The sequence below is a fragment of the Pteropus medius genome, unplaced genomic scaffold (assembly GCF_902729225.1).
Source record: "Pteropus medius unplaced genomic scaffold, Ma_sr-lr_union100, whole genome shotgun sequence".
NCBI lineage: Eukaryota > Metazoa > Chordata > Mammalia > Chiroptera > Pteropodidae > Pteropus > Pteropus medius.
The window spans coordinates 18,990,337-19,012,039 of NW_024342473.1; the positions used below are offsets into that span (position 1 = coordinate 18,990,337).

At 42.0% G+C, this 21,703-nt stretch overlaps 1 protein-coding gene across 2 annotated transcripts in view; it reads right to left on the reverse strand.

Annotated features, from left to right (window-relative positions):
• CGNL1 (cingulin like 1) overlaps window positions 1–21,703 on the reverse strand; it is a 144,260-nt gene that overhangs the window by 56,355 nt on the left and 66,202 nt on the right. For both annotated transcript variants that reach the window (XM_039865487.1, XM_039865488.1), the window contains one exon: window positions 17,795–18,007. In XM_039865487.1, the coding sequence (XP_039721421.1) occupies window positions 17,795–18,007 (213 nt within the window). The remainder of the gene's footprint in view (window positions 1–17,794; window positions 18,008–21,703) is intronic.

Sequence of the window (21,703 nt, forward strand, 5' to 3'; positions counted from 1 at the left end):
AAGGCCAGACCTACAATTGCTGTGCCATCACTGAGAAGTTCTAGAACACGTCCTCTCAATGAGAATGCTATAAAACTAGGGCACAATTCAAACAGCCTCTTCCTTAGGATCATTTAAGTATTTTAAGTGCCCACTGGGGCCAACTAAAATTGGTGGCTCCAGCCCAGCCACTCTCTTGGGTCAAATACCTCTCCTTCGATGTCCCAAAGGCCTCTCAAACTCAACACAATCAGACTCAATATGAAACAAAAAGTCCTCAACCCACACAACACTCTACCAAGACCTGGACTTCCTCTGGATTTCTCATTGCTTCTAATCATTCAGTCATTTGATGTAAATATCTAAAGGTCACTCTTGACACCCTGTTCTCACCCAATCAAACCACAGCTGTGAGCAGAGACTGCTGTTTAAGGGCATAAATGGCAGAAGGGAGGCAGAAGAGCGGGCAGACTTAACTGAGCGGCAGGAACAACCAGACTTGGTTATAAGAACAGTTTACTTCTTCCAGAAGGACCCAATGTCTGTCTTGCTTTTCCAACCCGTGTGTCTCTCTTCTTCACTATTAGTTATTCACCTCCCTCTTCCTTTCTCTCCTCAACCTTCTCCCTGACCCTTTACAATGATATCGTTCCCATTTCCACAGAGATAAACAGGGTCATGGGACCCTAAAGTTCGGTTTACATTTTTATGACATGTAACTTAATACGGGGAAGGTGGAGAAGCTTGACCTGGCCACATCTGTGGGAAATGAAGTTTCAGGCTTCAGCACAGTTGAGCCTAACCCTGCGCTGAAGCATTGGGAAGGCACATGATTCGACAAGGTCACCACCCCGCCTAAGTAGCCGGGAGGGGGCTGTGGTGCCTGGTCCTGACCCATCCTCGCTTTCGATTCTAGTCCCCTGAGTCAGCTGCTCATGAACTCCTGAGTTCCTGGCCCTCCTGACCCTAGCCAGGTTTGCCAACTTACCTTGGCAGGCTCTTTCATTTCTCTAGAAGGAGAACACTAGACTATTAGGAGAGCTCAGTGGGACTGAGGCACCAGAGGAGATGGCAGGTGGCTAACCCCTAATAAATCATTGTTTCAGTGGGCTGTGCTGCTGCCACTAAAGAATATGAGGACACACTATACACGCTCATCTAAAGAGATGCTCCAAATATATCGTGAGAGAGGAAAAATATGTGTTGTCAATATTCCAAAATATCTGTTTTCCTCTTATATTCTTATGCATTGTCCAAATTATTTTAAAACAACCTTTTTCTATCATTTCTTTTTACTACAGCAATTATAAAACAAAAAATTCCACAAAATTATGATTTGAATGAAAAAAATCTCAATAATATGCACATATCCTCAACCACTTACATTTAACACGCAAATATAGTTGAACTTATAAACCACTAAAAAGGATGCATCTCATTTTGTAGATGACATAACTAAGGCTGAGAGTGGTTAAATGACTACCAACAATCTTTCTACTGCCCAGGGGGAAAAAAACCATCTAATTTTACCCCTGAGATTGACCTATATTTACTAATTTAAAATCCATTTCTAGGAAAATATACATGTTTTTTAAGAACCCACAGAACATATATCAAGAAAACCAGATCCTGGGCCATAAAAAAAAACAAATTTAATAAATTTGTTAAAGAAATAATAGAAATCACACAGAATATATTTTCTACTCACAATGGAATCAAACTAGAAATAAGGAAAATCTCCAAACACTTAGAAATTAAACAACACACTTCTAAATAGTCCATAGGTCAAAAAGGAATCCTCAAGAAAAAATTTAAAAAGAATACATTGACCTCAATGAAAATTAAAATACAACATATCAAAATTTGTGGAACATGGCTATATCAGTGCTAAGAGGAAAATTTATAACACTAAATATTTACATTAGAAAAGAGCAAAAGTCTGAATTCAATGATCTGAGCTGCCATCTCAGGAGCCTGGAAAAGGATGAGCCTTATAAATCCAAAGCAAGCACAAGGAAAAAAATAATAAAGAGAAGAGAAGAAATCAATGAAACTGAAAACATAAAATAGAGAAAAAAATCAATGAAACAAAAAGCTGATTTAAAAAAAAAATTAATTTTCCAAAAGCTGATTATTTTTAAAAATCAATAAGATTGACAAAACTCTGGCAAAACTGAATAAGAAAAAGAAAATATAAAATGCAAATTACCAATATCAGAAATGAAACAAGCATATCACTACAGACCCTGCAAGCATCAAAAGAATAAGCGAATACTACAAACAACTCTATACACATAAATTTCACAACTTAGATAAAATGGACCAATTCTTCAGAAAGCACAAACTACCACAACTTACTCAATATGAAATAGATAATCTGAATAGTCCCATAATTATTAAGGAAATTGAATTCATAATTTAAAAACTTTCAAAATGAAATCTCCAGGCCTAGAGGTTTCAGTGGAAAATTCTACTGAGCATCTAAAGAATAAACACCAATCCTACACAATCTCTTCCAGAAAATAGAAGAGTAAGAAACACTCTTCAGTTCATTTAATGAGGTCAATATTACCCTGATACCAGAACCAAACAAATACAGTACCTCCCCCCAAAAAACACTACAAACTAATATCACTCATAAATATAAACGCAAAAATCCTTAACAAAATATTAGTGAGTAGAATTCAGCAATATATGGAAAGAATTATACACCATAACCTAATGGAGTTTATTTCATGGATTCAAGAGGTGGTTCAATATTTGAAAATCAGAAGAAAAATCACATGATCATATCAACAGATGCAGAAAAAGCTTTCGATGAAATCAAACACCAGTTCATGATTTTTTTAAAAAATTCTCAGAAAACTATAATTAGAGGGGAACATCTTCAACTTAATACAACAAAAGACCCACAACATTACATTTAATGGTAAAATAATGCTTTCCCCCTATGATTAGGAATAAGGCAAAGATGTCCACTCTCAGCACTCTTAGTCAACAAAGTACTAGAAGTTCTAGCGAGCAAAATAAGGCAGGAAAAACAGCAAAAGCCATATAGATCAAAAACAAAGAAATAAAACTATCCTAATTTGCAGATGATGTGGTTGACTATGTAGAGAATCCCAAGGGATTTACCAAAAAAAAAATTGTTTTAGAACTAATAACATATTATATTGGCTTATCTGATAATGTCTAGATGCAAACAGAAGGCTTTTAAAGTTCTGTTCATCAAGGAATGATTTGGAAGGAATAAAAGAAAAATTCTAAAGACATATTAAAGAAAGTAGTTTTCAAGAGGAAGGGAGATGGCCCCAAACCAACTGGTAGGAGTAACAAGGTCCTGGACCCACAGAGTACACAAGTTCACAGATGGATCAATGGGAACCAAGAGTGTGCCCATCTCTTCTTTAAAAGGCTATATAAATTCTCAGCTAGAGTATACATTTTTTAAAATGAATATTAGTTTTATTATCAAGGATGGGCCCTGAGTCATTTACATTATTCCTTCGATGTCTTTCCAATGGCATCTCTTCAAACTCCCACCCAAAGACCAGAAGAATCTTATTAAACTATGGTCCTATTTTGCACAGACAAACAACATTTGTAACTCTTTTAAAAATTAAATTCAATGCATATTTTCATACCCATGCTCAATAATATCAACAGAGAATCTCTAAAAATGGGAGGCAAAAAGAATACCCATTTTAGGTGACAAAAGGTACATTTACCATCTTCTAGTGTCTCACACTTCACATTTTATTTAAAAAGTCATTTATTTAGTAACCATGTATTTTTAATATTGTAACAACACCAACACTGGCTGCTCTTTATCTAAGATAACTGTGGGCCAATCCCCCTCGAGCAGATACCTCACCTGGCATAACACAGAGCTCACGACTTATCCTCCATCTCTGCTGTCTCCCTCTTATACCTCTTACGGCCATCTTTTCTCCCTTTACCCTCTAGATCTTTGGCTCAAACTTCTGACTCCTCTGCCTTCTGATGCTCCAGTTTCCCTCACTTCCTATCCACACCACCTCTCACCCTCATCTTCCCCTTCACGTCTTTCCTCGTCCTACCTCACCATGCCTACCACACCTCCAGCTGCTATTGTCCCCCTTGCCTGTTTAAAATGTTGATTTTCTCTGTGCCTGAGCACTAGTCCCAGTCTCCAGTCCTCTCCCTTTGAGCTCCTGTCCTTCCTCTTCCACTTCTCCTTTTTTCTGGCTTGTTCTGTGTTACAGTCCCGTCCTCCACACACTCCCATCTTGAGCCAGGTGCCTTTCCAAAAAGCACATGTATATTTACAGAGCATGTATTTCTTGCCTGAGTTAAAGTGACAGCCAGTGTACTAGAAAAAGCACTGACCAGAAACCCAAAACCTATATGCTAGAACCATTCTAACCATATCTAACTTGGTTAGAGGGGGTAGCTAGACTTCTACAGCAGCTCTTGACAGGGACATAACTGCATTGCTATGTCAGAGAGCAAGAGCTCCTAATACATCATCAACTAAGTCACCCCCTAATAAGTAAGCATCTACCTTTGGACCACCTTCATTAGCAGTCCAGGCTCATCCAACAGGTAACCAGAACTTTTCATCTTTCTTTCTTCATTGCTCTGACGCTGGTTTCATTTCAGGGAAGGGAAAGAGCAAATTTTATAGTGAGAGGGCCCCTCTCATTAAAGTGCCTTCTAGAAGCAGCAGGGCCGTTGACTGTACTGCTGAATTTTAATCAGCTTAACCTTCTCTTAGCACCAGAGGTAAAAGATTCAGAAGTGCTCAAGAAAAAGGGCTATGGATTTAAAATAGAGTGGGGTGAGGGGAGTCTCTTCACCTGTCATACCCACCAAATCCAAATGCCGTTCTACTGCCTCTCCTACAGGGCTTCTCCATCAATGTGGCTTTTGTTCTCTGACCACGACAAGCAGCTGCCCATAAAGCCAGTACCCCTGACCTGTGTGACATCGTTGTCTCATGAAAACTATGAATACGGTGAGCAAACAGTTCTCCACTGCTGGATGCAAACAGCACCGGATGTATAAGAATGTCAACTATAAATTCGGAGACAGAATTAACCTCTCAATAAGAAGTTATTTCTGAGTCATATTTTCCTATTAGTTAAATGCCAGGAGAAGCTTGACTAATTTCTACCAGAGTTTTGTCAAGGTCAACATTGGTGACTGCACAGAGGTATAGTAAATTATTAACCCCAGTTCTCTACTGGGCCCGAATCGTCCAGAGTTCACCGCCTGCCAGCCACGTTTTCTCCCTAGTTCAGCAGCAAGTTCACGGTACACAGCACAGACGTCTGCTTCTGCCTTGAAAGGTCGCTAAGGCAAACGCAGGAAATGGCAATGAGTTGGGGCTGCAAGGGAAACGGTTCACAACAGGATGGGTAGAAGGAAGCCCAGCAGGCAGGGTGGGTGCCTGGCATCCTGACGTCTCAGAAACCAAATATCAAAGAAGCAATGAGAATCTTCTCACACAAGGTCACAGGCTTAGAGACACGGATGGAAAATGTATGACCAAGCAGAGAGGACCCTGTGGGTTTCGCCTGTGCTGAACTCAAGTTCAGGGTCATATGTAGAAACTCAACTGGCTCAAAAGACTTCTCCACATGGACTCTACAGAACAAGGCCACTGCCTATTTTCCAGAGCTTATTAATGCCTTGGCTCTTGCTCTAAAGCCATGAATTACTCAGTGTTTTCCAACTAAATTTGCAGGCATCTAAGTCTTTCCTGTGCTGTCATCTAGCCAACACTTTGCCTGGTACAGGACAGACATCTTCAGGCTCTTGGACAATTTAGAAATGGAAAAGACAAAGTTGTCACATCCTCCTATGCCGCATCTGCCCAAATACTTTCAGATTCATCTCTAATGCCACCTCCCCAGTCTTATTCCAAAAAGTCTTTGAAGCACATCCAGACCTTTTTTCTAACTATAAGTGGACTCAGAGTTTCCTAAATCCAGACACAGCCAGTATTTCCTCTCTCTGGACCACACACTTGAGAACATGTGCAGAAATTTAAAAAATAAAGCAAAAAGAAAGAAAAAGACAGGAGTGTTAGAAGAAGAAATATGTGCGCTTGGCCATATTCTCTCCTTTGTCTGTAAGTCCCCAAGGATAAGGCCGATCCATGACTTTGGAATTTCCTAGAAAAGGAATAAACCTCTCTCTTAGACCCAACCCCACCGAACTCCTATTCATCACTGACAAAACATTACTTTATTCATTACTGTAAAAACCGCTGCAATCAGCCTGTGGAACAAACACTTTGCCCTTTATTTTCTCTTTCATGAAATTGACCTAATAATGCCGGCTCAAACGAGTTTCATTCCCTAGTGGTCACTAGGGCAGGAGGAGTTTTCCACTATATCTGCCTCTGACTTATTCCTACACGCATTTCCAGAATCCTAACATATGGTCATTACGAACACGACTTGATCTGCAGCTCAACACTCACTAAACCACATCTGATCACTGCAGAGCTACCTACTACTCTAATGGTTTTTATCACATTATCCATCAGCCACCAGCAATGTGCCTAAATCCACATATCATCAGGTCAGTACCTCAAATATAGAAAGCACTCAAAGATATCCGTCAAATGAATAAGTACATGACCACACGAACAAATCTATTAACTATAGGGTAAGACTATGAAGCGTACAAAAATGAACAGGAAAAGGGCTACTGATGTCTCAGAAGAGAACAATCCAAAATGTCTCATGCTCTGGGTTATGATGTTCCCTCTGTCTGGAATGTCCTTTCCCACCCCTAGATCACCTTGTTAACTCTTGCAGCTCCCAAGACTCAATCCGGGCCTCATTCTCACTTAGGAATTTTTCCTGAATAGCCTACATGGAGTAAAGTCATCCTTGTTTGTACTTCTGCTTGATGTGCTATATAAAAGCCTCTCTAAGCCTGGATGCCATCACTCAGCAAGCCAAATCAGCAGCATCGACGTTCTTGTCCTGGGACTAGGCAGTGGGACAGCAGAAACCAACTTGTCCATCCCTGCACCCCAAACTTCACACAATGCTCCATGTGATGAGTGAATAAACAACTGCTAGATGCAAAGCAAAACACAATAACTGCTACAGGAGGGGCAAATGGCTCTGGGGATCTCAGGGAGAAAGGATAACAGCTGCTGGACCACCCGAAGAAGAAGGCATCTGAGCTCGGCCCTGAAGCACAGGCAGGATTTTAACTGGCAGAGACCAAGGCACAGGGGATGGTGAAGGACATTAGAGCTAGACATCTAATATGAGCAAAGAGACAGAGGAAAGAAGGCAGAGGGACCACCCAGGGGACATAGGGAGAAGTCCAGGAAGACACAGGAGAGCAAGCCAGAAAGACAGACTGAAGCTAGAATGTGTACCACCTGGGAGGCAGGCACTGTTGGCATTATTTTACTAAGGAGAAAAGAGGATTCTGGGATCGCAGAGTGGCTTGTCAAAAGTATTCAGTTATTCGGTCTATGCTAACCAACTATGTTTTAGGTCACACAGCAGGCATTTGTGTAAAACGAAAAGAATACATATATATCTCCACACATACATGCCTACACACACACACACACACACACACACACACACACACACACACACACACACACACACACACACAAATATATACACAAACTTGTATATACAGATCCCAGTTTCAAAGAGCAACATTTGGGAGGTCAATGGGGGAAGGATTGTCCTGTGCATTGTAGGATGTTTATCAGCATCCTTGGCCTCCACCTACTAGATGCCACCCCTCTCCTCCAGTTGTGACGATCTAAAATGTCTCCAGACATTGCCAAATGTCTCCCAGGGCGAGTGGACAGAATCACTCCCAGCTGAGAACCAGCGACACAGATTATCTGCCAAAGAATATGTGAAGGGGTTGCCGTGATTGAAAGGAGGAGAGAGAATTGGGGGATCCAAAAGGGATCTTCCTGCCAGGAAGCAGTGGAAACAGGCCCACAATTTCTGACGGCAAGCCTCTACTCTGGTCTGCTGTACCACACAGAATTCCAGATTGGAGGGGACTGCAAAGCGAAGGCCCAGTGTAGCAAGCATGGGGGGACAGGGTGCACGTTTCTGTGTACGGAAGCAAGGGGGAAGCTACAATGTCTTTTATGACCTAGGCTTGGAAGTCGCACTCCACCATTTCCTATAGTTACAGGCCTACTCTTCACAGGAAGGAACTACAAAGGAGAAGAGTACCAGGAAGCATGGGCCATCTCAGAGGCTGGCTCCCATAAGGGCCTTATCTATCCTGATCGTGCTTTGACACCGTAGATACTTCTGCTTCTCATCTAATGGGGTTAGAGCTTACGACATGTTCCATTTTCTGCTTAAAGTGATCAAATAATAGTGCCAAAATTTTCCACCAGGTAGGAATCTACTTAATGATCTTGGCAAGCCTTCTTTAGAAAAAATATTTATCAGGCAGAGATTAGAGGGTCAGAGAGAAAATAGAGGATCAGAGAAAACACAACACAGATTGAGTAGGATTTCTGATAAAAATTATAGCGTTTTTTCGTTTCAGATGTTAAGAATTCAACGATTTGCAATATTATAGAGGCTGTAATCATCCTTAGCTGTTTAAAATAGCCTCTCTCATTATACTGCCCAGTTCCGTGGGTTGAGTATTTCCATACCTGGAAATACATCTGATTACTGGCCCTTAGTGGCTGCCACTCCTGCCTAGCCCACACTTTCGGACTCTGGATGGTGTCCACGGATGGTTCAGAGATCTCAGAACATTCATTCCATTTGGGGAGATACGCAAGCACCCCCACTCAGTTATTCTCTCTACTTCTATAAATGTTTAAAGGTATTTCCAGCACTAAGATATTATAACAGCCTTATTAGACAAGAAACAAATGAAACCTTTCCTCCTACAGACCTCACCACCAACATACCAAACTTTTCCCCTCATCCAGGATCCCTCTCCACCCTCATCCACTGGCTCACAGATACGGTTTACAAATTCAGGCAACTGGCATCTAGCAAAGAGCAAACCCTCGCAAACAAAATGGGGCCTTCCATGACCCTGTTCTCTTCCCTTTCTGCCCTTCAGAGAGGAGGCAATTCATAACCCCTTTAAAAATGGAACTGCATTACTGAAGAGATCTCAAGAGCTCGTGCCTCCATCTTAAGTGGCAGCATGAACAAACCAGCCCAGGGCATTCCGCCTTACTCGTAAAGATCAGAACAGACTCTTTTTTTTTCCCAGAGAGAAATCTGCTCAAAGTCCTGCACACACACACACACACACACACACACACACACCTTGCCTGCATGCATGCCGCATACACACACACACACACGCACACTGTTGAAAAGTCTTTCATGACATCTATCACTCTTAGAAAAAAGAACAAAAACCTTAGGATGCACACAGGCCTGCATGAGCTGCTCCCTACTTTCCTCTCTGTTTCATCTCACACTAGACTTTCCATCGTCCTTCACAGCTCATCCTCATTGGCCTCCACGTAACATGTTGAATTGACAAGCTCCCTGTGAGGTTTTCTTTAAACCTAGTAATTCCTATTCATCCTTCAGAATTCCATCCTCATTTCCCTCAAGGAAGTTTCCCAACCTTCCTATTTCAAAGGGTTTATCATGGCTGAATGACACATTTATACATATGATTAAATGAATAATGTCTCTCTCCCCTCTTTTGTCCATTTATTTCCACAACCCAGCACAGTGCCTGGCAAAAGTGAAATGCTCAATAGATATTTGCTTCATTAATTAATGACTATAAGTGAACTAGTTCTTAATAGAGATTTCAAAACTCTGTATCAAGAATTCATTCCCAACAATTGAGACAGAAACTATTTAACGTCAGATCTCCTGAGTTATTGAAGCCTCATCCGCTTGTCATTCCCCATTACAGGGGGAAAGTGGCACTCACTCTCTTCCCTCTTCCCAGTGGCCTTGGAGCCTGTGTCCGGCGAGGCACAGACAGCATGAGCTTGAGACCAGGCCGTTCTGTTGCCCTTCTTAAGGCCAGGGCAAAGTTTTTAACTTCCTTCTCTACCCAGTTAAGTTTCAACACTTTCTCTTCACACTGCATGTGAATTTGCTGTGATTTTCTGAATCATCTGAGAGCCCTGTTTCCACCACCTCTCACACTGGCGCTTCAGGAAAATGCCCTCCTGCTTAACTGCACTCCTGAGGCTTCAAGGTATCATCATTAAAACCTGTCAAATGTCCTGCCTATCCCTGTGGGAGGAATCTTCCTCATGGGAATTCACCATCAGTTCTCCCTCCTTCACTGCGATGCTCTCCACAAAACAGCAAGAGCTAAGTTTACTCACCTAAAGCCATGGCAGCAGACCCGAAAGGACAGCTCCTTCAATGCTGTCATCCTAACCAGGAAAGGTAGAGGCCAGCCTCGTACATATTTCCTTTTATGAGATCCTACCCTCCGGAAATCTTAACTATAACTGAAATCTAATTGATTTTTTAAATAAATGGAATCTATTTTAACTCGTCACCCATATCAACATTCTTTTTTTGTCTTGCTTTAAGACCATTTAAACTTTCTAGCAATTCGACTTGTTAACTCTGAGTTTACCAAAAGGAGTTGGGTAGAAAGGTATGATAATGTGTATGATTTCTGGAGAGGTCCTGAGAAAAGGAAGTATCTTTGTCATTTCTAATTCTCACGTATTTGGGACGAAAAAGCCACTTAGGGTGTCAAGCTGCAGAACTGATGTGCTATTTCTCTCCTGAATTTCACTGTCTAAGCCTTTTCCTGAGCTCCTACACTGCGCATGCCTCAACCACAGCACCTATAACTTTATCATAATTTGTCTTTCTTCCCACAAGACTGTAAAAGATCCTCAAAGCTGGAGACCACAGTCAAACGTTTGATGAAAAATAAATGGGCATGTCTGAGACTCTTATTCTGTCTTCTACAACTCACAGCAAGTGGCCAAGGCAGCTCGGTTAAATCATCAAAAGTGAAGTACAGAGATGTCCTGTTTACTTTCACTCAGACCCCTAACAGGCTGATATCAGGACCCAGGCCCCTGGAATCAGAGTCACAGCAGGGAGCAGGCTTATCTAGGGCTTGGATGGAGGGTTCAAAAGAAACATCCTAGGACATCACACAGGCCTCTTATTTAGCTACTTTTAAATCAATACAAAATGCAGAAAAGCGATGCAGTTATTAAAAGCTGTAATCATTAAGAGAGTCATTTCTGGGGACAAAAAACTAGAGAGAAAAAAAATAAAAGGAAGGAGACCTTTTTTAACCTTGAATCTTTCCCATTTTACTTTTGCCGATGAATAGTGATGTGCCATTCTGGGCCCAAGTGTGTCTGCAAAGTAGAGATACTTTCCTTTACCTGGGCACCTGACTTCAAACCCTGCTGCTTCTCCCCCTTGCAACTGTCGCCATTCAGAGTAAGTTGATTATCTGAAGTTAAAAGCCCGAGGAAATAAGAATTTTTTTAGTTTCCCTCGCTAACCTGGCTCTCTTAGAAGAGACAAAAATGAGATTTTCCACTGAATTGCCCTGTCTTAAGGGAGGTAATTCCATTGATCCTGAGATTAGCACTGGTTTTATCACTTGACCCTCTGTTGACCTAATGCTTTGAGAAAAAAAAAAAACTTCTATTCACAGACTGGCAGGAAAGAGGGAAGGAAAATTCTAGAAGTGATATGAGAAAGGAACACCCAAGCACATATTCATCTTTATAAGATTGAATGACATTTCCAAATTGTTTGGTGAAACACAAACATACAGCCATAATTTGAACAGTTTTGGAGGGAAAAAAAGTTTCAACATTATTTAATTTGAATAAAATTCCTATAAGAGTTATAGACTATACGACACGGGTATAATGTTTGAATTTACACTGTGAGAAGCAGAACAGGATAAAAGTACAGAGACTCAGTATGTAAATGTATAATGCACAAACAGGCTGCTTTTAGAAATTTCTCAAATATATAATTAATTAAGCCAAATATAATGAATGCTCTTCCCGTTGCTTTCCTGTTTCTGGACTTGTCTGCTTCTCTTCAGGTCTCTACATCTGTGTCCTACTCCTTTTTCCTATAATTCTAAGCCCCTGTTTTCTTCTCTTTGTCCCATCAAAGTCCCCCAGGAGTGTCTCCCCACCGTCGTGGACTCGCTCGCCACCCTCCCTATGACAGGGCCACCCTGCCTCTCACTAGCCACCTTCCCCCAGAGGCCCCACTGGAAATTCCCATTCCCAGCAAGGCCTCCTTCCAGGCACCCAGGTGCAACACCTTGGGGCACCCTGGACTCAACTTGTCTCTCCTTTCTCCCTCACCCCAGTCACCGTGCCCCTGTGGGGTTTCTCAAGCCAGTCCTGCCTCTCCCCAGACCCTGCCTGATCCCATGCCTTATTTCTAACCATTCTTCAAACTTCTAACTTCTCCTACCTCCAGGTCACACCACTGCAAAGTCATGTCCCTATTAGGTCCCTAATAGAAAAACATCAAGTGCTCCCTCACCAGTTACAAACCTCTCATCTGACACAGTAGTATGGTATTTAAACCGTCTTCACAATCTCACTCCACCTCATATTTTCTATCTTAAATCTTCATGGGTTAAAAAAAAAAAAACTTTTTATTATTAAAAAAATTCAAACATTAGGAAAAGTAGAAAGTATGGTATAACTAATTCTTACTTATTCAGCACCCAGTTTTAACACTTTAACATTCAGCACATGGCTAATCTTGTTTCGTCCATACCCCCACTCACTTTCCCCGCCAAGTGCATTATTTTAAAGCAAATTCCAGATAGCCTATCATTTCGCCCATAAATCCCTTAGTAAGTTTCTTTAAAAGATAAAGACTCTTTAAACAATACTATCACCCCTAAAATTTTTTTTCATTATTTCTTAATATCATTAAATATAGAGACAATGTTTAAATGTTCCCAGTGATCTCAAATATTTATTTACAGTTGGTATGAATTGGGACCCAAAGATGGTACATGCTTTGGATCTGGGTCCCTATCTCTTAAAAGTCTCTTTTAATCTGTAACGACCGTAATGTCTATGGTTCCACAAGGCTCCAGCCCAAACACACATCTCACTTTCCCACCTACAAGGCGTTGCTCATTGCCCATACCCAAAACGTCCTCGGCCTCCGTGCTCACCTGTCCAAATACCACTCACTGTTTCACAGCTCAACCTACACATGCCCCCTCCATGAATCCCTTCCTGTTTGCCATCTCCTATAGACTTTTTTCCCACCTTACTTGGGGCCTTTGTTCTTTCCTACTCTGTGATCAGCTTGAGTATTACTGATCTCCCCTTGGATCTTCTGGAAAGTAGATTTATCTGATTTATCGTCACAACCCTCATATAACTTGGCACGATGCCTTGCACTTGGCACTTGTTCAGAAGTAAATTTGTAAATGCTGTATCTCATACATCTTCATCCTCTCTCCTCTTCTCTTCTCTGTCATTCATTCACTGAAGAGATACTTATTGCTTAAGTGCTACATGTTGGGCACTCTGAAAGTGCCCAATGGTCCAGAAAGGATATCACCCAAAACAAAATCAAGCGGTTCTTTTATCATCTCCCAAATACCTGCAGCTTTTAGACGCAAAAGTGTCTTTCCAGGATCAACATTAACATTATGATATTGCTCCCAACAGACAAGATTTGTTCATTTTCATGAGAAACAATTTTAATTCATAAATGAGGCCCAAAACAGTCTAATGCCTGTCCTTGGAATTTTCGGGACTCAATCCATGAATATATACGGAATTTTCAGGACTCAATCCATGAATACATACGGAATTCCTCTAATCCAGGAATATTTATGGAACACCTGTGAAGTGCCACACACACTGGAGAAGCCTAGTGGAAAAACTATGATGGTCCTTAGCCTGACAGGGAAGAGAAAACCGAGAACAAAATTTTCAATAATACCAGGTCCCTGGAAACTGTAAGGTCCTCGAGGGAGCCAAGGAAGCTCCTGGAGGAGCTGGAATTTGAGCTAAGCCTCCTCTCTGAGAAATTTGAAAACAATAGAGTCTGCACTTCTCTTTTGCACAAGAGTTGGAGAAAGAAAAGGGTAGGGAAGAAAAAGACAGGCAACAGCTATGGATGGTCATCACTCTATTCCCAGGCGGTAGTCATGAACATCCCCATCGACTGTCCGGTTCTGCATGCGGATTCCAGCCACAGCCACAAACCCAAGGAGAAAGAGATACTTTTTAAAACTGGAAAAAGTATAAATGGATGTAACAAAGAAAAAACATGTTATGAAATAAGGTGTTACAGATCGAATCCCCTTTGTAGCGGACTATGAAGATCCATTTCTCTGTGGGAAAGGAATGAAAGTAGCTCACCTAATGAGCAAATGGGACCTGCTCTGCAGAAGAGGCACAGCTCATTCTGCTGCACGAGGAAGCCCCACACAACCAAGGCGCTCACAAATTCTCTGTTGAGCGACCAATCTGTTCTTTAAAAAGCGAGGCTATTTGGGTCTACAAAAACCACTTTACAAAGTATCTGTTTGGGATACCTATAAAATGTTCTTAATATACTTTGACAGATTTCACCAAATGTTCTAGTAATTTAAAACTGTTAGTGCTCAAGCTCAGACCAGGATGAAATACTTGTTATTTGACCATGATAAAATAGCACTTTAGGGGTTTTTGGCCCTGGGGCAGCGGAAAAATTTAGAAAAATTGATGACAGGAGGTTGGGCTGCCTCCTAAGACTTAGCAAGGAAATAAACTTTGTAATGCAACGCAGTTCCTTCATGAAATGTCAGCTTTTAGTCACAGTGTTGGGTGAGTCCTTTCTCAAGGCAGGAAAAGCATAAAGGCTAATGTACAGATTTAAGAAACACTCTTTACCAAGTTAAAAAATTATATTTAATTCACTCTCTTCCAAGTAGTTAATAGAATAATCTTAAAATTCTATTATATAATACCCACATGTAAATAATATAACAAAAAGGCAGCATCTGTCTACTAAATTGACATAATTTTTTCCATTAAATATGCTTCTGCTACATTTGTTCGGTAACCACCTTCAGAAGCAAAAGCTAAGGTGTAAAAACACAATCATGATCTTCTTTAAGAAACTACAGGAAAGCTCAAAAGTAAGGCACAGAGATCCCAACAGTAACAGTAGAGTTTCTAAAAGACCCCTCAATTCATCGTCAGAGAAAATCCAACAGGAATCACATGACAGGGCCTGACAGCCAGTTACGAGGAGAATTTGTCCTCCATTTACTTTCACTCATTAGACATTGTACAATGTGACTGACTGTGTGCCAGGCACTGTGCTAAGCTCAAGGGACAAAGATCACACACTGTCAGCCTGCAGATGGGCTTGTCTTGGTCTATGTGATTTTTTTTTTTTTTTAATTTAAAGCACTGCTTACAAGTCAGGAGATCTCACACCAACATCCAGATATCTGGCTTCTCTCTCTAAATATTGAAATACCTAGCAACATGGGCCCAGCATTCCTACACTGGCAACTCTGAGCTAAAGCAGAGAAACAAATGACCTTACACAAATGACCAGCTTGTTACAGTGCCCACCATGCCCTACTGTCACCCCAACAACATACCTAGAGCTTCATTCATTTATGTCCTTATCTGGGTCCTGAGGTATTTGAGTTTGCCACTCCCAGTCTAGGGGGAAAAGAGGGTGGGGTTAAAAATGGCCCCTGTGCTTAAAAAGCTCAGTCTAATGGAGTCCTCAGACATGATGATAAATTACAACACAGTATGATACGAACTAATCACTCCTGGTAGAGGAATAACCAGGGTGCACCAGAAACCCTAAGGAAGGTGGGCTAATTCCACCAAGGAGAGTGGGGGTATCTGGGGCACCTCCAAAGAAGCGGGGACATGTGAGGAGGGCCCTGAAAGATGAGAAGAGGTTGGTCAGGCGGAAAAGTGGAAGGAAGTCACTCCTCATATGCAAAGAGGTGAGAGAACTAAAATAATATGGAGTTTTCTGGAGACAAGGTTAGGAAGAGAAGGACTTTTATTGCCTCCCATGCTAATAATTTTGAACTTAAGTCTAGGGAAACAGGAAGCCAAACAAGTTGTTGAAACAATAACAACAAAAATAGATGCTGGCAGCAGTATAGACTGTGATCTAGGGCAAAGAGCCTTGCTGGAACGCACCTCCCTGGATGTTAAGGTGAATTTCTTTGTGTTAGCTTCCTGGTGCTCAGAAACCTTACATTCTCTACCAGTGATATATGCCTTGGCTAACTCACCTGTTACTTCCTTCACAGACTGATGTGGGTCAATGCAGTTTTCTTTCTTAAACTGACATAACAAAAGTGCTGTGAACCAACATATAATACTGACCTTCAAAAGGGTCAAAATGCAATAGCCTACGCCTCTACAAATTATCTCGACTCCTATAACAAAGATACCCTCTTTCATCTACCATGTTTCCCTTCCCCACTTATAATATCTGTGACGGTGGAAGACACAAGTTTAATTTTCCTTAGAGTCAAATCACTATAAACATGCCTGAACACCATCCTCCGCTACGGCCAATGAATGAATGTAGCATGTTAACTCGAGCTTTGATGCAGTGTCTGGAGGTGATACAGACATGAAGGTCTCAAAGGAGAATCATTTTACTCATCAGCTGCTTGGCATGTCCCCCATGAAGCAACAGCACATAAAGGCCAATAGCAAGGACATCGAGCTGTAGCACAGAAGGGAAATGAGGTGGAAAAAACATACATCCCCTCAAAGCAATGAAAATTCAATCAGTTTTGCTTTTCTCCCTCAAACTAAACTATATCTCAAAAGAAGCTAAGATAGGCAAATCAAACTTTAAAAAAAAAAAACTGTCTCAGTTATAATAACCCCAAACAGGCTATTTCCCAGACTTTTTATTGTTATAACAAACAAACCCATCTTTCACTTCCTGTCATTTGTAATTACTGTGCCATAATTGAAAATCAGTGAATCACTATGGAGCTTAGCGGAGGGAGGGCCTCCTAGCTCTGAGCTGTCACTGAAATCATCACAGGATAAACAAACAATATCGAGAGTTCTTAAACATCATCCTTGACCTATACATTGCAGAGACTAAAAAAATTATACTCTGTAATTCCCCTCTATCCCTAAAGATGGCATGATATTTCAAAGCATTTTTCCCTTCAAAACTGCTTTTCTCTTCTTCAACAGCCAACATGAGCCCTGCACCAAAAGACTTCAACATAATTTAGAAACTATTTGTAGGAGCCAAGAATTCAATTAAGAGAAAATTTATCTTGCAAGGGTTTGGGCAATTCAGCCAATTAACCCTCTCGTAACTTTGCTGAGCAAAGAACCTAGATCGTCTAACAAAAGGCTTCACAAGTTAGAAGGAACAGGCTAGGGCAGGGGTGAAGGATTCCAGAAATCTGGGTCCTGTCTGCACTCCTGCCCCTTTAGCAAAGCCACACGATGCCCCAGGCCTCTGACCTGTAGGAACACCTAGAGCAGTCCAGATCTCTGCTCCTCAAGGGGCTACAGAACTTCTAGAGTCCACTCGTGGGCCTGTAACTCCCACCTTGCATCACAGCATTTAAACAATGTCCTTAAAAACGTTAAGTTTACAGACTTAAAACAGCCGACAGCAGCGCCGTCGAGCTCAGTCTCTGTGAGCAGGCCCTATTTCCATGATCTGATGAAACCGAGTTTCACTCTGTAACGAACAGGAAGGAAGACAACTGGCATCGGTGTGGGAGAGGCGGTCCCGCGCTGTCACCTGTTCCCAAGCTAGCGTCTCTTGCCCCATCCCGACTCCCGCTATGGTCTGACTGACCGGTTGGGTCAACTCACCTTGGTCGCTTCTTCCACACTCTCCCTCAGGGCCTGCAGCTCGGCGTCATACTGCTCCTTCAGCTTCTCCATCTCCTGGTCGTGACTGGACACCTCTTCCTTCAGCGCTCCCTTCAGGGCGGTGAGTTCGCGCTCCCGCTTCCTCAAAAGGTCTTCCTGCTCCTCTTTGGCGATAAGCAGATCTTGAAGGTCCTGTTTTGACTGTAAGAGTTCCTAAAGAAAAGGAACAGGACCAGGGGGGTGGAGATTAACCATCTTTGCCAAGCGGCCTTGCTCTCGCCTCCAGTTCAGCCGCCCAGATGAGCGGCCATACTGTCACCGGCCCTCGCCCTCGCCCTCGCTCCTTCCTCACACTACACATCAGTTTAGGCCATCTCTTTCTCTCCCCTTTCACTCCTCGGAGGCCATCGTTCCCCTTGATTTGACTATCTTAGCTTTTTTGAGATTTGAGGGGGGAAAGGGTAAGTGATTTAATTTTCATTGCTTTGAGGGGACATGTCTGTCTCTTCCACCTCATTTCATTTCCGTGCAATGGCCCGTGGCCCTTGCTGTTGGCCTTTATGTGCTGTTGCTTCATGGAGGACATGCCAACTTGCTGTCCTCACTTACTTCACACACCCCTGGAACCCTTAATCCATGATGCTAGTGCTGGGGCTGACCCTGCCCCATTCTCCTTCTACTTGAGCAGGGCAAAACAGTCACATTTATTCCTCAGCTGCTAAGAGTTCATCAGGAAAGTCCCAAAACTGGGGCAACGAGTTCCACAGCAAATCGCATTACCTAGACCCAAGTGTGTTCTGCCAAAAGCTCAGCCGGAATTCCTTTCGCTTCGCCATCCTTGTCCTAGACCTCCTCCAGCTCACAACCCACCCTCTCTTGCAGACACCCTTACTGCACCCTCAGCCAGGACTTGGGCACAACTGCCTCAGCTTCCTCCCACCCCAGTTCTTCCTGAACTTCAGGCCTTCTCCCCAACACGAAGCCACTTTGCAATGAGCTGTCTGTCCCTTGCCAGCCTGCTCCAAGTTTTTGCTCTATCAGTTATCTCTTTTTTTGTGTGTCATTTTGTTCTTTTGTTTCCTTGTATCTATAGGATTTAAGAATCCCCTAAGTCAAAGGTGAAAAAAAAAAAGAAAAAAAGCTTTACCACCAAACTTTTTAAAAGTATAATTTCTACTCCTTAATCTTTTGCTTACATGGCTTTTGTCCCTACTCCACTAAGACTGCCCCCTCCAAGGTCATAGTGACCTCTTAATCACCACATCGAATAGTCTATTCTCAGTCCTCACTTTTCTTGACCCCTCTTTGATCCTCCCCACCTGTCTCCTTAATATTCCCTTCTGCCTGGAAGTTCAAAGACACTACATTCTCCTGTTTTCTTCCCTCAAGCTGCTTTTTCTGTGACAATCTTTTCTGGCTTTTCTCTCTCTCTTCCCAAAAGCTAAGATGATCCCCAAGAATGCAACTTTGCACTCTTTATTCTTTTTTGGCAGGCTCATCTATTTTTCTCCAACTATTAATTTTACATAAAATAACTCCCAAACCTTTACCTCCAATTCTTACCTAAATTCAGACCTGCACTTCTAATGACCTGCTCGGCACATCCAGCTGGATGCCCATGGGCACCTCAAATTCAGTAGGTTTTATTTTTCTTTTCAGTGAATTCATCATGTTCTTTCCTTTCCTATTCCTTTGTTTTATTATTCCTGTGAATGGCACCACCTACTCAGGAGCTTAGCAGCAACCTTGACCTCTTTTGTCTTTGTCGCTCAAGACCAAAATGTTAGTTCTGGAACATCTTCGATTCTTTCCCTCGCCTCCCTGGTTTAGGCTCTCAGCACCTCCTGCCCGGGTGGTTTGCAATAGCCACCCAACTGCTCCCCACATCCAGTCTCTCACCTCTGGTCTCTATGACATTGTCCACATGGCAACTTCTTCTCTCTCAATTCCCACCTCTCTCTGCCTTTCAGAAAATCTCTGAAGACTCAAATATAATATGACCTCCTCCAAGAAGTCTTCCTTGAATCCCCTTCTTGAATACCCATTTTCTTTAGATGTACTTAGCACAGCACTTAACACTTTTACCTTACAGTCTATATATTTATTTTCTTATCTCCTCTGCTATATCATCGGCTCCCTGAAAGAAAAATATAGATCTGATTTATTATATTTTTGATTAATGGATCAATGATATCGGGAATGTGTCTGTTCTGCATATAAATGTATTAACATGTGCAGTACAGCAGGAGTCTGGAGATACCAGAATTCTAAACCAGTCTTTTTCACTGATGGCTTTTGAGTAAATATACATCCTGTTCTCTGGGAACTCCTGGGGAATCGGAGGAATGGTTGCCACCCAGGAAACTGAGCCCTCAGAGATAAGCTACTTTCCATTCAAGAAGTGTGTCACTGATGAAGGGATAAAAATATTCATATCGATTTAAGTGTAACTGACAGTGCAACTTCTTTCCTTTTCTTTAGGACGTTCACATCCAATGAATCAGGGGAACCTCTGCAATCCCAGGGTAGAGCTGCAATGCACAGACCAAGATTTAGCCCTTCAAAAATCTAGCTACAAGCATTGATTAATAAGCTCAGATGAAACATCAAGAGATTCATCCAGGTAGCTAGGGCAACTCTGGCTTTTCCAAAGGACCAAACACAGAACACAAGCAAATCTCATGAAAATACACCCCATCTTGATTTTATCAAAGGAGACAGTCCTGCTGTCACTGCCCAGCCTCCCCCCGCCCACAATCCCCCCAGTAATAGAGACTCCCCCCGTCTCTGTTGCTATTGGCTCCTCTTTTAGGTCTTCCTGAAGCCTCCTGCCAGCCTCTTCACCACAGCCCTTGTGAATCTAACCCTTGTTTCCTGCTCTCTCACACGTTTCTCAATTGTTTTGACGATAAGGCAGTTCCTCTTCCCACACTTATCTTTTCCAGAACATATCTGTGTTTTGAGTTGCCTTTTGTGTTCCGCTGTCAATGCATGTCAAGAACCTAGGTTTCTATGGTTCATTCTACACTGACATGCTATTATCTGGGGCTGGGGCTGTTGCTTAAGTGGACTATGTTGCCTAAATCCAATCAGATTACACCTCACCGTATCACTTAGTAGCACTTGAAGTTTCCCAAGGTAGAGACCAAAAAGTGCAGATTTCAAAAATTTCACTTCACTACCTCAATGGCTTCATTAACAATTATACCAAGCCAAAGGAGGAAGAGAAAATATATAAAGTTAACACCATTAGACATGCACATGCCTCTATAGACTCCAATTAAAGAAAACAAAGAAAAACTTGGGCCATTCAGAATCAGTGCTTCTAAAACTTACACGCATCCAGGTTAGTTGCTTACATGAAAACAGCCAGGAGATAAAAACTCAGTGTCCATATAAAAGTTGACTGCATTTGGTACTCGCTACATAATAAGACTTGTGCTAAACATTTCCCAAAATCCTGGGACATGAATATTATTATTCTCGTTCATAAATGAAAAAAAACAAAAACGAAAAAAAACTGGAGCTCTGAGATGCTATCACGCCCAAGACTTCATAACTTAATAAGTGGTATAACTTAACAGAGCCAAGACTGGGACCCAAATCAGATACCAATGGCTGTTCTCTTTAGCGCCCAGCCTCTGCAGGCCTGACAACAAAATTACACACTCGGGAGGGGCTGCGGAGCAAGCAGTTACACTGTGCTCAATCTCTCAGATGCAAACAGAACAGAGACCTGTGTTTGTCTGGAAGTGCCTGTAAGAAGGTCCACGATTTTAAACTAAAGCAAAGAAACATGACCAGAACCTAAAAAGACAAGAAGGAAGAAAAGTTGAGAGGAAAAAGAAGGTGCTGTACACTCTGGGGCTCGGCTGTTATTAACAGCAGCTATAAAACACTGGACGACAG